General features: G+C 40.8%; 1 protein-coding gene across 4 annotated transcripts in view; it reads left to right on the top strand.

Annotated features, from left to right (window-relative positions):
- The window catches only part of DOCK8 (dedicator of cytokinesis 8), a 172,753-nt gene that overhangs the window by 20,675 nt on the left and 134,716 nt on the right, over nucleotides 1-17,362 (top strand). For 3 of the 4 annotated variants that reach the window (XM_063455068.1, XM_063455070.1, XM_063455069.1), the window contains exon 2: nucleotides 4,831-4,930. The exons of the other annotated variant lie outside the window; for it this stretch is intronic. In XM_063455068.1, the coding sequence (XP_063311138.1) occupies nucleotides 4,857-4,930 (74 nt within the window). In that variant the 5' untranslated portion in view covers nucleotides 4,831-4,856. The remainder of the gene's footprint in view (nucleotides 1-4,830; nucleotides 4,931-17,362) is intronic. 4 annotated transcript variants of the gene reach the window in all.

Raw genomic sequence — 17,362 nt, forward strand, 5'->3', positions numbered from 1 at the left:
GGATTTGAATGTTCCCTATAGAGATACATTGACTCAGTGCATCTCTATTAAGAGATGCCTATTGGCGCAGCTCTGCTGTGAAAGCATTGGATTGGCTGAGATGATCAAATTTGATGATCTCAGCCATGGTGGCGGGACAAGCACAGCGTGGCAGAAAAGGTGTGAAACACCTTTTCAGTGCAATCAAAGAGGGGACGGAGAGCTAAATAGTTAGTTCGTTAAATAGTATAGTGTTAGGAATACATGTTTGTGTTCCTGACAATTAAATGTTCCTTTAATTAACCCATTCACTTCTCTCCTTTGACACAGTCATTCTCATTCTTCAATCACCCTTCCCATAGTCATATGCAGAATACCTTTTTCTACCTGTTGTGTATCTTTACACTATGTCTTTTAGAGTGTAACGTCATGTGTGCATAGCCCTCATTCCACTTGTTCCTGAATATCAAACTTGTGAGATGAACTTTTTATCATCTTGTAAACCTATGGTACAGTACTGTGGAAAATAATGGCTACCCCTTTGTGGGTGCTGCCTGATCGTTACCTGATGGTTAATAGTTAATGGAGAATACAATATGGGAGACTATGAAAAGTCCCATGAGACTACGGGACTCATCACAGATGATCTCTTGTACTAAGACCTAGCATAAACATGGTAATATGTGGTGGTGGAAGCTTTTATAAGCTTTGGCGAGTTACACATTTTTCCAAAAAATGTCATGCCCATTAGACTAAGTAGACCTTTTATTTTGTGCATATCTCATTGCTTTAGAATTTCAGTAATATTTCAACTCTGTTTTATGTGTTTTTGTTTTTCCCCCATAAAGTTTGAAAAGGATATTTAATAGACTCTGAATTGCTGGGAATTCACTAGGAAATTCACAGATTATATTACCAAAATGTATCCATGTTAATTATTTTGACCTAAATTGAGATCTTCCTTGGTGAGATCCAAATTTATGTTGTAGTAAATAACCCTGTCTATCTTTATAACAGAAAAAAAAAAAATTAAATTTAAACTAAAAAATAACTTTTATGCAGCAGCAACAAGACTGCAAAGAAGCTTTAAAAGATACACTCGGCCTGTGTACTTAATGACAGTATGACTCTGTGTAGCACTGGATGTCCTGTGCTAAATTAACCTTGAATCCTGCTTGGTATGAATAAGCTTGTGTGCTGTGGTATTTAACCTCCACTTACAAGAGAACATTAATATCCTTTTAAAATCTAGAAGCTGTTTATTTGATACACTACTAGTATATATTTAGAAAGTTTACCCTAGTAGCTTATTATATGTAAATGCAATGTACATTGTATCGTATAGATTGTCTTGCTCATAAAAATTAGATCATATACAATGGAACTTTTTAACTGGTGTTGCTCCTGTTTGTTCTCACCTTCAGTAAATGATGTTGAAGATTTTACTGGTATGAGGTGAGCAGTGAAGGTAGAAATAACTAGTGATTTGTTAGAGGTCCTTTTGTTGTAGAGTTTAAATACATGTAAATCACACTTCCGGAGAAGTTCTGGCTAAGAGACCATATATAGATTAAGGAACAGTGCACACATACAATTACAGTTTTACATTTTATTAGGCTACTTAAAATCACCAATTTCAGCAAACAAATCTGGGGATTCAGTTCCACCATATGGCCATGTTGTTTTAAGTCTTCACTTTACGACCTACCTGTTTTACGACAGTTCACACTTACGATCAGCTCTCTAGCCTGGGGATTCAATGGATTCCCACGTTAGAGAGCTGGTCTATGTTTGGAGAATTTCCCCCGGACATGGATTAGAGGGATTCCCTACGCTGGTGCGTATGTCTACGTTCAGGGAAATTTCCCCGAACATAGAAAAACGCAGCAGAGCAGGGAATCAGTCTAATCTATGTTTGAGGAACCTTCCCCGAACGTAGATTTGAGAGATTCCCTGCTCTGCTGCGCTTGTCTATGTTCGGGGGAAATTTCCATTGCATTGCACTGACGATGCATATCATATATCTGCTCTATACCAAATTAAAATTACAATTAAAGTGACATTACTTGACATCACTATCCAAAACCTGTTCGATTTTATACTTTCCTGTGGTCACCTCCATCTGAAGCCCCTTTATATGACCACATATGCAAAATCATATGCATTAAGGAAAAAAAACAAGGCGTTAAAAATGGGGAGGAGAAAATATGATTCTGTACAGAGAAGAGGAGGAGAGATTTGTGGCCTGTTAAAAGTTTAGTACGCTCAAATGTTCTTATACCAAACTATGGACTGCTTGTAATTCAAAGAAAATTCACTTTTTAGGCCAAAACAACATAAGTCAAAACCTATTTCTATATGGAGAATGTTTCTAATTAAACCATTTTGGTCTAAAGTTTGAAATTACCATTTTTTGAAATGTAATTACTTTTGATCCCGATTCAAAACAATTGCTACCTGCCATAAGAATCCAACAGCGGTGTTATCCCTGCTGTGGGAGAAACGGCAATGTTTTTGGAAATCATACCATTCTCAGCCAGGCCGAGGTAATAGTTGTGCTCTGGAGCAGGATGAATTCATGCTTGAGTGAACGCATGCCATGTATAAATTGATTTATCAGACAGATTCATTTCAGGTTGTTGTATCCATGGCACTAGAAATGTTTTACAATTTGTTGTTTGGTAGATGTTGAACCAGGAAACCACAAACCTCTTGATTCTTTTTTTAAGCCTCAATAAATAGGTCTACATATCTGATTAACTATGTGTTATGTCCTTGAAAACAATAAAAACACAACGGTGCATAAAGTTTCCCTTTCATCTAAGCCCGCTAGTTTAGTGATTTTGCTTTGGATTATATATATTTTATTCTGTAAAACTGATCATATAAAACGACAGAGGGCAAAGGAGAAGACCTTCAAACTGATTGGCCCATTTTGCCTAAATCGTGCTTTGAAAAAGCTTACATGTGCTTTACAGGTAACAGCATGTGGTGCTCTGTACTAAACCTCAAATGGGAAAAAGTGATGTTGGTTAGTGTTTTTATGGTACTGGTGTTACCATGTGGTGTACTAGCAAAACCATTAACAGATTTATTTAACCCATCATTGTTAACAGGAGTAGTCCTAGAAGATTGGAAATTGGCAAATGTTGTACCCCAAGCATGTCAAACGCGCGGCCCACAATCAATATATTTGCGGCGTAGCGAGCTTTAAGTTTGAAATGTTAAGGCAGAGTAGGCACCTGTTCTCCCCACATTGCAGGTGCCTACTCTGCTAAAAATTGCCCGGCCAGGAGGAGACGAACCTGGCTGCAGCGAGGGAGCTCAGTTTTCCTGCACTTCACTGCTCCCTCGCGTGCGCCCTCTGTAGTGATGCCGGAATATGACGTCATTCTGGCACCCGGCATCACTAAACTGCACGCGTGGGGGAGCAGGAAGTGAGACCTCCCTAGAGAAGATTCCCACACCAGTTCCCAAAGGTATATAAATGAAATTATGTGAGTGTGCAAGAATGTGTCAGTGTGTGTGTCTGTCAGAGAATGTGTGTGTGTGTGTGTCAGGGTGAGTGTGTCACAGTCAGTGAGTGTGTGTTGGTCAGTGTTGCGATGGCCGCGGCTGGACAGTGGAAGACCTGGATGTGCACGAAGGCACGCAAAGCCACATCACTTTCTGACGTGACGTCAACGTGCTCCACCTTCACAGGGTTTCAAGGAGTAGCGGAATGATGCGCTTTGGCACAGGGTGCGGATGGTGCCATTAGGGGTATAGCAGAGGCAGAGTCGCATCCTGGCAGCGGCAAGTGTTGGCTAATATTGTTTTTTGTTTTTTTAAACAAGGGCCGGGGTTTAGTAGAGGGGGGGGGGGGACTAGAATTTAGTATAGAGGGGGGGGGACTGCGAATTAGTATAGAGAGGGGCACTGAAATTTAGTGTAGAGGGGGGACTGGGGTTTAGTAGGGTTTATTTTTTATTTTTTTTATATACGGTACTTTTCAAAACAACGTTTCTATGAAAATGCAAGTTGTTTTTTTTCCGGCACACATAAACTTAAACCTTGTTTATTTGGCCCGTACTACCCTTTGAGTTTGGCATGCTTGTTGTACCCATTCACATGAAAGGTAGTAGGGAGGAGTCGTGAAACTATAGGCCAGTATGCCTTACTTCAGTAATGGGTAAAGTAATTGAAACCATGTTAAAAGATAGGATTGGTGAACATTTAAAATCACATGGATCTCAAGATCAGAGACAACATGGGTTTACATCAGGGAGATCATGCAAAACTAATCTTATTCATTTTTCTGGTTGGATTACTAAAATAATAGATCCGGGTGGTGCAGTAGACATTGCTTACCTAGATTTCAGCAAGGCTTTTGACACTGTTGCACATAGAAGGCTTATCAATAAACTGCAATCTTTAAGTTTGGATTCCAATATTGTTGAATGGGTAAGGCAGTGGCTGAGTGACAGGCAACAGAGGGTTGTAGTCAATGGAGTATATTCGAAGCAAGGTCTAGTTAACAGTGGGGTACCTCAGGGATCTGTACTTGAACCCATCCTCTTTAATATTTTTATTAGTGATCTTGCAGAAGGTCTTGATGGTAAGGTATGTCTTTTTGCTGATGATACTAAGATTTTCAACAGGGTTGGTGTTCCCATAGAAATATTGGGCAGACTAGATGGGCAGAATGGTTCTTATCTGCCGTCACATTCTATGTTTCTATGTTGGAAAATTATGCCATGTGTATGTAGCAGCATATGTCATTGAAACTAACTAACTCTGTATAAATAATGATATGGTATCCTTGTCGTAATGGGTTTTTTTTTTTCTTTTTGGTTTTCTTCTCGTATTAAGGCATTCTTCAGCAGAAATCAGGAAACATGTCTCGCTTCAGTATGGTACAGATTATTTACCTCTTCGCAACCTCAACTCAACACCATCCTCCCTACAGCTAGTAAGTCCTTCCATAGCTAATTATAACTGACATTCTTATTATCAATATCATTTATTTGAATAAAAAGAGCATTTCTATCAGAGGATTTCTATCAGCTTTTCAAAACATACAACTAATACTGAAAGTCTTAAAACTAAGATTTTTTTTTGCTTGATTAGTGCACATAAAAACCAGTGTAAGCAAGTAAAATATTTACGCTGGTTTCTCTTGTTTCTTCTGTATGTTTTATCTATAACAAAAACAAAAAGGTACAACTGTATGACATAGTCAGTAAAGTTTTCTTATTGTCATTTTTTAATTATTTGTTATACTCTAATTACTGTCGTTCTCAGCTTATAAAATTATCTTTGCAATGCAAAAATAAAGAATGTAAAAAATTTAAAATAAAATGATTTATGCTTGTATTTCTTTCGAGCGATTTAGATTTTAGATCTAGATTTACTAGGCTAATTCACAGTTTCCAAAATTAGTGTAATAATTTTCCTGGCACATATCCTTCAAAGTAGTGACGATATCAGAAACACCAAACCAGCCCTATGTTTACCAAAGAGTTTTTCTTTTTCTTTTTTTAAAAGAAACATTATAGTGTCAGGAACCGAAACGTGTATTCCTGACACTATAGTTTGAAACTATTTAAGGTCCCTAGCCCCCCTTACATCACATGGAAGAGGTGTTTTTACTCCCCTTTTCTCCCACAATGTGCCCGTCTGTCTCTGGCTCTGACGTGGAGAGACAGGCACAGCGTGGGAGATAAGGTGTGAGGTCATCAAGTTTGATAACCTCATCCAATCCAATGCTTTCCCAAAAGAAAGTATTTGGAGGCTATTTTGGATGTAAGGCAAAATGCCCCGATGCGCCAATCAGCATCTCCTCATAGAGGAGCATTAAATCAATGTATCTATATGAGGAATGTTCAGCGCCTCCGTGCACACTGGACTAGTCTGAGTGACTGCAACTGGAAGTGTTCCTAGGCCGCAATGTAAATAATGCCTTTTTTTCTGAAATGGCAGTGTTTACCTTAAAACACCTGCAGGAACAGACTCTAGACACCTGAACCAGTCCCTTAGGCTATAATGGATCTGGTGACTGGTGTCCTTTTATATTCTCCATAAAAGTAGCAACAGGTACTTAGTGGCTGGCTGGCAAAAAAAAAGAGGTTTCCTGGTGTAAAAGCATGATATGCCCTTGCTTTTCTATAGTAAATAACATTCCCTGTTGCTATTTCTTTGTGTGTCTGTTGGAGTTTTTCATCTTACTATGAGAGTTTTTTATGCCTGAATATGTGATTACGATGTATCAAAAAGTAAGGGAATAACGCACTCTTATTGAGATCCCGGTGCTACCAGACCTGGGACTGTGTACCCCCACCGTAATAGTTAAACAAAGTTGTGGTCCAGGCACTTGACCCTTGAATGCCTGAACCACAACATTAAATATGTGATTAGACACGAACACTAGTAAGTGTAATTTTTACAAACATTTTACCATGTGCAATTTCTTTTCTTTTAACACTAGCCTCTAACAACTCGATGAGTATGTTATTAGACCAGGGAAAGTTTGTCGTTAGGCAGGCAACATTCGATTACTGTGTTTCCGGTTACGGCGCCTCCTAGGCCTGGAAGGCATCCGCCTAGGGCGCAGCTTAAGGAGGGGGGGTGCCGGTAGTTGCTTTACTGCTCATTTGGCCGCCCACCTATCGAGTTGTATTAATTATTTAGAGCGGCCTCCTGCCATGTTAGTGAACATTTACATGGCTGCTGACTAGCGCTGGTAGAACAGACATCCATTGCAGCGGCAGCGCAAGGACTCATTTTTAGCTCGCCCCCTCACCCTGCCCTGGAAGTGAGGAGAAATGGGCGGGAGCATAGCAGTGGGGCTAAGACAGAGAGAATGATCCACCGCCAGGCAACTAGGCACAATGAAGATGCCAGAAACACATGAACAGCACTGATATGTGAAATTAAGGTAAAAGGGTTAATGTATGTATTTCAGAGAATGTGTGTCTGTATGGGTCATTGTGTGTCTGTATGGGTCATTGTGTGTCTGTATGGGTCATTGTGTGTCTGTATGGGTCATTGTGTGTCTGTATGGGTCATTGTGTGTCTGTATGGGTCATTGTGTGTCTGTATGGGTCATTGTGTGTCTGTATGGGTCATTGTGTGTCTGTATGGGTCATTGTGTGTCTGTATGGGTCATTGTGTGTCTGTATGGGTCATTGTGTGTCTGTATGGGTCATTGTGTGTCTGTATGGGTCATTGTGTGTCTGTATGGGTCATTGTGTGTCTGTCTGGGATCTGTCTGTGTCGGTATGGGGTCAGTGTGTGTCGGTATGGGGTCAGTGTGTGTCGGTATGGGGTCAGTGTGTGTCGGTATGGGGTCAGTGTGTGTGCGTCTGCATGGGTCAGTTTGTGTGCCTGTATGTGTGCGTCTGCACGGGTCAGTGTGTGTCGGTATGGGTCAGTCTGCTTGGGTCAGTGTGTGTCGGTATGGGTCAGTCTGCTTGGGTCAGTGTGTGTCGGTATGGGTCAGTCTGCTTGGGTCAGCGTGTGTCGGTCTGTAAGAGTGGATGGAGCGAATAGGTCGGCAAAAATCCACCGGCCCTGTGTGTTTAATATTGTGTTTCACTGTTATGCTAACAGTAATGTTCATAGACAAAGGCAGACCTTTCTTTCTACCTGCAGAAATGGTAATGCCATGGTGCATTAAAACTTACGTCCTGGTTATAGACACAATTTACCTGGAAGCATTTTAAATTATGAATCTCTCCCTGATAATAGGTGTAGTTGGCATTAAATTTATTTGCAAATGGTGGCAAGTTGGCCAAGCCTAGTATGTAGTATGTAAATGCTGAAATGGGAATACTAGTACAGAAAGGAAATGGAAATGTCTGCATGTCAAGTTAATATTTAAGTGTATATGAACTGAGCTTTGAACTTTACATTTATTTTTTTAAAGTAATAATTAATATCCATATTATGAACTATCAAGTAGATTATACTAAACAAATGGTAATTTATACTCTTATAGAAGGACAATATATTGAAAATTTCATCTCAAGAAGAGATACCACAGGAAAAAATACTTACTGCGAATCTTCGCAATGACTTGTGATAATACAATTAGATACTAGTAAGTCCCTTCCATTTTGTATTAAAATAGTATTTTCCTTAAAAGACACTAAGGCAAAGCACTTTAACCACTGCAGCACTCTGTAGTGGTTATGGTAACCTGAGTCCCCAGGTGCTGCCCAACAATAATTTGTGAAGCCATTTCCGAACAATTTGACATTAACCATAGTGTGTCAGGTGCCAATAGCCTTTCCAGTCTGAGTTGATGAGATAAAGTGGAAGTTTATATGCATTATCATGCCAACTCAAACTAAATTAATGGTCAAACATTCATATTTATTTCTGGTTGCTTATATCCTAGATATTGCAACAGCAGGCAGTATAAAACAGTGTAGTGGATTTTGAAAATGGTCAAAAGAAATAGTGCTGACATGCAGCCTGAATGGGGCAAACCCAGCTGGCTGTGCATGGGGCTATTGGGAGTGCAAACTCCAGGCATTGTTTACACTATTTAACAATGTCCGGATTTTGGAAAACTGTCTCAGAACGAGGCTGAATTAGGTCCAATTTATTGTTCCCCCGCCCCCCAAGCCTTCACCCATTTGCAGCGGGTAGGGCCTCTAAATATAAGCCATAAATTGTACCTTATTGATCTTGTGTGCCTGCTAGATATTGTTGTATTTAGAAACATAGAATGTGACGGCAGATAAGAACCATTCGGTCCATATAGTCTGCCCAATTTTAGAAATACATTTAATTAGTCTCTTGTCTTATCTTATAGCTAGGATAGCCTTATGCCTATCCCACGCATGCTTAAACTTAAGCTTTTCTGTTGCATTCAGCAGTGCAACTTTTAAATAATCCTACTTCTCCTGGACTCCATTTTAACTGCTCCAGTCTGATAAGGACTCCTTTATGCATATCCAAATTTTAGAAAAGTCTGTTTTTCTAAAGTCTAAATCTTTTGTTTTTGTGTGGTGTCACTTTTCTTATATTAAACCACACTGACTGATGATCACTGGATCCTAAGCTTTCGTCTACAGTAATATCTGATACTAAATCTCCATTTGTTAGCACTAAATCTAGTCCTTAAGAGTTGGTTCCTCAATGACTTGTTTTAGAGATAATCCCAGCAGAGAGTTTAGAATATGTGTGCTCCTGGCACAAGCAGCTCTTTTGGTTTTCCAGTTCACATCCGGTAGCTTAAAGTCACCCATGATAATTACGCCCTTCATTGTCATTTTAGCTATTTCCTCAACTAGTAGATTATCTAACTCTTCTAATTGTTCAGGGGGCCTACACATTACAGTGTGATTTCCAAATTCTAACAACCCAAATGGACTCTATGTTCGCCTCACTAACTTTTATAAGGCTAGATTTTATGCTATCCTTCACATACAGGGCTACCTCCCCCCCCCCCCCCCTTCCTTGCCTTCTCTGTCTTTTCTATATAAAGAGAACCCTGGTATTGCTATATCCCAGTCATTTTTCTCATTATACCATGTCTCAGTAACCGCCACTAAATCGACATTATCAGTTGCCATTATTGCCACAAGTTCATGGATCTTATTCCCTAAACTGCGTGCATTTCTAGACATGACTCTAAGCTTACCATTTTCAACACACTTGCTACAGTTACTTTCTGTCCTTGTTTTGGTGGGAAATTGGATTGATGTTTTATCACCCTTTTGTTCCCCCTCTCCCCCACTAGTTTAAATACTTACTAGCAAAACCTCTGAACTGCTCGCTGAGCAGTTTTGAGAAAGATGCAAACCATCTTTATTGTACAGTTCATTTCTATTCCAAATAGAGCTACCATGAGGTGGCTGGGACTTGAGCTTAATACTTACAATAGCCAACTTTCAATTTTGTTCTGGCAGAAGCTGAATTGAATTTTGGCGCCTTTAAATGTATACCCCTGCGGTTCCCGCCGATAGGTGGCTCACGCCACAATTAACCTTTATCTGAGCGCAAGCTTATCGTCGATACCAGCCGCACGCGCTGCCCTGCGCCTAACACCCAGCTCGCGCTACCTCTGCACATTAACCTTTGATATTTACACACAAACCTCCGCTCCATCAAACCCCATGAGGCTGCTCCTTATGTGTCCGCCCGCCCAACTTTCTGAAAGTTATGCACAGGCAGAAATTTAGAGAATGACCGTGTGGACACAACCTGCCGTATATCATTGGCAAGAACACAAAACACTTCCTTTACCTCAGAAACCTCATTACAAGCCAAGTCATTTGTCCCTAGATGGACTAGAAAATCTAATTCCCCTTCCTGCTTTCCTGTCTTAACAATATTACAAATACGTCTCCTGTCTCTGTGAGCAGTAGCTCCAGGAAGATTTCTCACAAGACCACTATTGTCCAGCTCCAGACCTCTTAAAGGACAACTATAGGCACCCAGACCACTTCAGCTTAATGAAGTGGTCTGGGTGCAAAGTCCATTTAGGTTTAACCCTGCCTGCTGTAAACATAGCTGTTTCAGAGAAGCTATGTTTACATATGGGTTAATCCAGCCTCTATTGGCTGTCTCACTGACAGCCACTAGAGGCGCTTCCGCGCTTCTCACTGTGATTTTCAGTGAGAAGACGCCAGCGTCCACAGGAAAGCATTGAGAATGCTTTCCTATGGACTGACTGAATGCGCGCGCAGCTCTTTCCGCGCATGCGCATTCAGCCGATAACGACCGAAGGAGGAAAAGAGTCCCCAGGGATTTAACCCCTTCCTCCCCCTTCAGCCTGGCGGGACCCTGAGGGTAGGGGCACTCTCAGGGCACTATAGTGCCAGGAAAACGAGTTTGTTTTCCTGGCACTATAGTGGTCCTGTAAGATATAATGCTCCAACAACTACTCCTTTTATATCAGACAAAACGGAAGAATTGCCACTTATGAAAATAGGCCCAAAAAGATGGGACTATCTCACTGGTGGAAATACACCTTAATGGACACTCCAGAGGATGTCCTGGGGCTTAACCCCTAAATATTGAAAGAACTGAAAAAATAAACAACAGGCTGGAAAAACCAGACTAGTTGAATATGTTACTGGAAATAATGATAATCGCTATACAAACTGAAACAGTAGTAACGTAGAAAACAAATAGAGTAGATAGAATCACATCTAATTCAAAGTGCAGTCTTGCCTTAGTGGCTCACCTCCAAATGTGTCTCTCTAATGGATACCGCTATCCCACTAGACCCAACGCTAGCTACTGTCTAATGACTTTATTAAAAGCTAAGTGCAGTGTCAAGACTAGTGGCTTGTGGGTCTATTAGTAGGTCAAACGTCATGCAACTGACGTGGGTATTTAGCATAAGGTTACACTCGGTCCTATAAAACTTACTCCGAGCTATAGCTGGTTAGAGTATTGAATAATCTGTAAAAATTGCAGATTGAACCGTCCTAAGTTCAAGCTAGCGACTAAGTGGAACGGCATATACAGGATAGCTAGGATAAATGCATATATCCCTCTCAATTTGTCGCTGTGGAGGTTAATGATATGCTTATCAGAGCTAAAGCCAGACAGTTATAACTTAAGGCATAGAAATTGTGCCCATTTAGCGAGGGCAAAAAAGATATGCAAGTACGCTGGGTATCTTTATATACCCCCTAACAGATAAGTTGGGGATAATATATATGTAATATCCAGAGTGAGGTATTTAGCCACTATAGAGGGCAAACAGGTACCTCTGGAAATATACCTCTCTCTATACTTGGACTTCCACAAAATATAGGGAATAAACTGCGAGTTAGCAGCTAATTTACATATATACAAAGTTATTCAAATAGGCATATCAAGTGTAACCAACAAGAGAGAAGGTGGAGGTGAAAAAATAAATAAATAAAGTTTAGAGTGCCTCTATGTGCAGAACCATACTTAGAATGTTGGTTGCCTGCACATAGTGATAGATAACCTAGTGAGGAAAGCACACAGTGAAAAGAAAAATGAGCCCAAAAGAGCCCGACGCGCGTTTCGGTGCTGGGATGCACCTTCGTCAGGGGCTAACTGGAGACTGCGTCTCGATCTCCTTTTAAGAGGGTTTAGGTCCCAGTGTCTCAAATTCTGTCCTATCAGAGGGTTGCTGTCATGCGCACTACGGGTCCCGGCCATCACGTGGTTATTATGCAAATAATGGTATTGAATGGGCTTGTATGAGCCGTTTTAACCGGCTCGGCGCTGGCAAACTTCGAGCACGTCCTTAAACCTCCGTAAACTAAGGGGGTAAGGACTGTTTGCGTACCGCCAGGGTACAAAGTATCGTGAGGATACGCCGTGGTAACGGCTTTAGTTAACTCATTACGTGCTGGGAAGAAGACTGAGCGGCTAATGTACACATTTTGGGGCTTAGCGTAGGTAGCGATCATGCCCTGTATTTGGCTCATGTCTATCCACAAATTGGGATATCCCTAGTTTGGTAGTAAGTTTAGGTATCCTGACCACGGAGAATTGGTAATTTAGGATAGTAGTAGGTTTGGGTATCCTGACCACGGAGAATTAATATTAGGGATGGAATCGAACATGGATGTTGGATAATAGGACAGAGGATCCATATACCCATAGAGACTTAATGTAGAAAAAAGGATCAATAAATAAATCGAAAAGGGAAAAAGGGAACTAAAAAAAGATACAGATTCTATATATACATATTAACATATTTACAAAAATGTACAGTTTGCATATAATGCTTAATGCAAAAATGAGGTAACGCTTGCTCGAATGTGTATGGCATTAATCAATTGTATTCTTGAGGGGGAAACCATCCCCAAATCATAATAATTGTGACTAGAGGGATGTGGTACACGCTATAAATCATAGAGACAGGTTATAGCTCTTTAATGAATAAAGAAACTAATGTTGTTTAGGTTGGTTTATATGAACGAAGTATAGGAGAATCCTTCATTAAGGCCAGAAGGGGAAAGGGTTTTTAATGTAAAAATCCAATAACTCTCTCTTTGGAGTAGTTTAGTATCTATATCACCCTTCCTCGGGCCTAATTTCATTTTTTCGATCCCATTGAACCTTATACCCTGGGCTGTGCCTCCATGTTTAAGTTTAAGATGTCTCGAAATGACAGTGTCTAAGTGTCTGGAGGGATTTACCGAATTTACGTGTTCAAGAATTCTTTTCTTGAACGGCCTAAAGGTCTTACCCACATACATGAGGCCACAGCTGCAGGTTAGGAGATAAATAAGACCTGTTGTTTGGCAATTAAAGAAGGTATTGACTTCATGTGTCTGTGTATTGGTGGAATTTGAAAATATTTTGGATTTCCTCCGAATATACCTGCATGCCTTACAGCGGCCACATTGAAATGTGCCTACTGCTGGTGTTCTTAGCCACGTGTTGTCTACTTTGGGTGATGAAAGATGACTAGGTACCAGTAGATCTTTTAGATTACGGCCTCTCCTGGCTGTGAGTGATACGCTTGGTGACAGGACTTCCCTAAGGTGCTGATCTTGGTAGATCAGTGGCCAGTATCTATTCAGAATGCCCTTGACTGGGTCCCAGCCTGCATCGAACGTGCCAATGCATCTAATCAGGTTTGGGGTCTTGTCCCTGAGAGGGTTGTCTTCTAGTAGGTCTTTACGCTCAGTCGTAAGTGCTCTTGAGTATGCCGCTTTAAGACATCTATTTGAGTATCCCTTGACCTTGAACTGCGATCTTAATAGCTTGGCTTTAATTTTAAATTCCTCAATGGTGGAACAATTTCTTCTAACGCGGAGATATTGTCCCACCGGGATTCCATATTTTAATGGTGTTGGATGGTGGCTTTGCCAGTTTAATAAATTGTTGGTCGCTGTGGGCTTCCTGAAAAGAGTGGTGGAGATATGTTTATTGTCACTTTCCATGATTTGTAAAGTCAAATCCAAAAAGTTAATTTTGTTATCTCCCACCTCATGAGTCAATTTCAGGTTTTGGTCATTCAAATTAAGAGCCTTGACGAAATCTTCAAACACCTCAGTTGGTCCTGTCCACACAATCAGTACGTCATCTATATAACGTTTCCAGAGACTGATATAGTCCTGATAGGCGGCAAATTTGGAACTAAATACTACATTTTGTTCCCACCACCCCAGGTGGAGGTTGGCGTATGATGGGGCACAAGTCGTCCCCATCGCAGTCCCTCTCACCTGGTGGTAGTGGGTGCCCTCAAAGAGGAAATAGTTATGTGTTAAAACGAATTGTAGTAATTGCAGCACAAACTGATTATGGTCATGGAGGGATATGTCCCGTGTTTGAAGGAACCATCTAATATTGTTGAGACCTATCTCGTGGGGTATAGAGCTGTATAAACCCTCTACGTCGAGACTACATAGTTTAGCCCCAATGGGTATTGTCAGGTCGTCCAGTATTTTCAAAATTTGCTTTGTATCCCTGACGTACGAGGGAAGTGCCCTAACCAGGCCATTCAAGATTTGTTCCACATACATACTGCAATTTTGGGTAAGATTGTTGTTCCCTGATACTATAGGCCTCCCTGTTAGTATTTTCTGTTGCTTATGTATCTTGGGCAGCGAGTAGAAGGTAGCGATGGTGGGTCTCTTGTTGAACATATACTTATATTCATCAATGCTAATCAGGTTGGTTTGGAATGCCTGATCCAGAATCTTTTTGAGCTCAAGTAGGAATCTGTTAGTGGGATCTGAGGGGAGTGCCACATAGGTGTCCTTATCTTCAAGTGTGATGTTCACCATTTGGACATACTTGTCCCTATCTAGTATTACTAGGTTCCCCCCTTTGTCCGAAGGCTTTATGATAATTGTCTCATTGGCCCTCAGTTTAGCCAGTGCTCTGTCCTCTTGTGCCTTCAAGTTATTTGGATGGAACCCAGGCTCTGAGTTAATATCCATTGCTTCAATTTCTTTGCACGATAATTCGACAAATAGGTCAATGTATTTGTATTCAGGTATGTGTGGAGTGAACTTGCTTTTAGGTTTTAACTTGGTGAATGGAGCTACTTGAGTGTTAGATGGATCATTACAGCCAAGTAGTTCCACCAAATTGTCAAGTAGATTCATGTCCCTGGCTTCTAGACCCAATCTAAGTGCTTGCTTAGTTTTTTGAATGCAATGGTATTTGTGCAGAGCCAGCTTCCTGGCGAATAGGTGAATGTCCTTTGTCCACCCAAACTTGTCAAATTTGGGTGTAGGGACAAAGGACAAGCCCCTCCTGAGAAGCTGAGTTTCTGAAGTGGTGAGTTGATAGGAGGAAAGATTAATAATTTGACTCTCTGTAGTTAGTATGCTTTCCTCCGTTGGAAACCTCTTGTGGATTTGCTCCTCGTATTTCTCTGGGGTCTTGCTTCTTGGTTCGCCTTGGCTAAAAAATTGATTCCCTTTTTTTTAAGATACTTCTGGGATTCGGTTCAGGTAGGGTGGAGGCGTTATCTGAACCAAGTTCTGGGTCAGAGCCACTCGTATCGTATTCCGATGTGGAGAACTGATCGAATTCTACCCTCCTGCTCTGTTTGGACCTCTGGTATATATTGCCTGTTTGGAAGTCCTTTGTGTCTCGTAGAAATTTAGAGTGTTTCCTAGATTTAATTGAGGATTGAAATCTCTCTAATTGACTTTTTAATTTTATTTCAAGTTGTGCGAAATTACTCTCTGTCTTGAAAACCTCAATTTTCTCTATTTCGTCATCGACTTCTTTATTAATTTTGTCGAGTCTCTGTTTCTCGGATCTAGTTAAGATGTTCATAAACTTCCGGGAACAAGTGCTTGCTGCCTCTTCCCACTCCTTTATGAATTCTGTTCCTTCAATGTGGGGACCCGGGATATTCTGAACTCTAAGGCCCCTTGGTATTAGTTCTTTGCTCAAATATTTTTCGAGTGAAGCAACTTCCCAACCAGCTTTAATCTGTTGTTTGAACAGGTATGTAAGGTGGTTAAATGCAGCGTTAATGTTAGTGTATGTTACGCTCTCATTGAGGTGACCCTCTGAGAACACGGAGTCAATGTCCGTATACCAAGCATCCCTAGTAGCTTTATCGGATAGAAAACCGGCCATATCCGAGCAATGTTTAAAGGTGATGGGTACTAAAACCCGGATTAGACAAACAAAACGGAAGAATTGCCACTTATGAAAATAGGCCCAAAAAGATGGGACTATCTCACTGGTGGAAATACACCTTAATGGACACTCCAGAGGATGTCCTGGGGCTTAACCCCTAAATATTGAAAGAACTGAAAAAATAAACAACAGGCTGGAAAAACCAGACTAGTTGAATATGTTACTGGAAATAATGATAATCGCTATACAAACTGAAACAGTAGTAACGTAGAAAACAAATAGAGTAGATAGAATCACATCTAATTCAAAGTGCAGTCTTGCCTTAGTGGCTCACCTCCAAATGTGTCTCTCTAATGGATACCGCTATCCCACTAGACCCAACGCTAGCTACTGTCTAATGACTTTATTAAAAGCTAAGTGCAGTGTCAAGACTAGTGGCTTGTGGGTCTATTAGTAGGTCAAACGTCATGCAACTGACGTGGGTATTTAGCATAAGGTTACACTCGGTCCTATAAAACTTACTCCGAGCTATAGCTGGTTAGAGTATTGAATACGACTGAGCGTAAAGACCTACTAGAAGACAACCCTCTCAGGGACAAGACCCCAAACCTGATTAGATGCATTGGCACGTTCGATGCAGGCTGGGACCCAGTCAAGGGCATTCTGAATAGATACTGGCCACTGATCTACCAAGATCAGCACCTTAGGGAAGTCCTGTCACCAAGCGTATCACTCACAGCCAGGAGAGGCCGTAATCTAAAAGATCTACTGGTACCTAGTCATCTTTCATCACCCAAAGTAGACAACACGTGGCTAAGAACACCAGCAGTAGGCACATTTCAATGTGGCCGCTGTAAGGCATGCAGGTATATTCGGAGGAAATCCAAAATATTTTCAAATTCCACCAATACACAGACACATGAAGTCAATACCTTCTTTAATTGCCAAACAACAGGTCTTATTTATCTCCTAACCTGCAGCTGTGGCCTCATGTATGTGGGTAAGACCTTTAGGCCGTTCAAGAAAAGAATTCTTGAACACGTAAATTCGGTAAATCCCTCCAGACACTTAGACACTGTCATTTCGAGACATCTTAAACTTAAACATGGAGGCACAGCCCAGGGTATAAGGTTCAATGGGATCGAAAAAATGAAATTAGGCCCGAGGAAGGGTGATATAGATACTAAACTACTCCAAAGAGAGAGTTATTGGATTTTTACATTAAAAACCCTTTCCCCTTCTGGCCTTAATGAAGGATTCTCCTATACTTCGTTCATATAAACCAACCTAAACAACATTAGTTTCTTTATTCATTAAAGAGCTATAACCTGTCTCTATGATTTAT

The sequence above is a fragment of the Pelobates fuscus genome, chromosome 5, assembly GCF_036172605.1.
Source record: "Pelobates fuscus isolate aPelFus1 chromosome 5, aPelFus1.pri, whole genome shotgun sequence".
Classification (NCBI taxonomy): domain Eukaryota; kingdom Metazoa; phylum Chordata; class Amphibia; order Anura; family Pelobatidae; genus Pelobates; species Pelobates fuscus.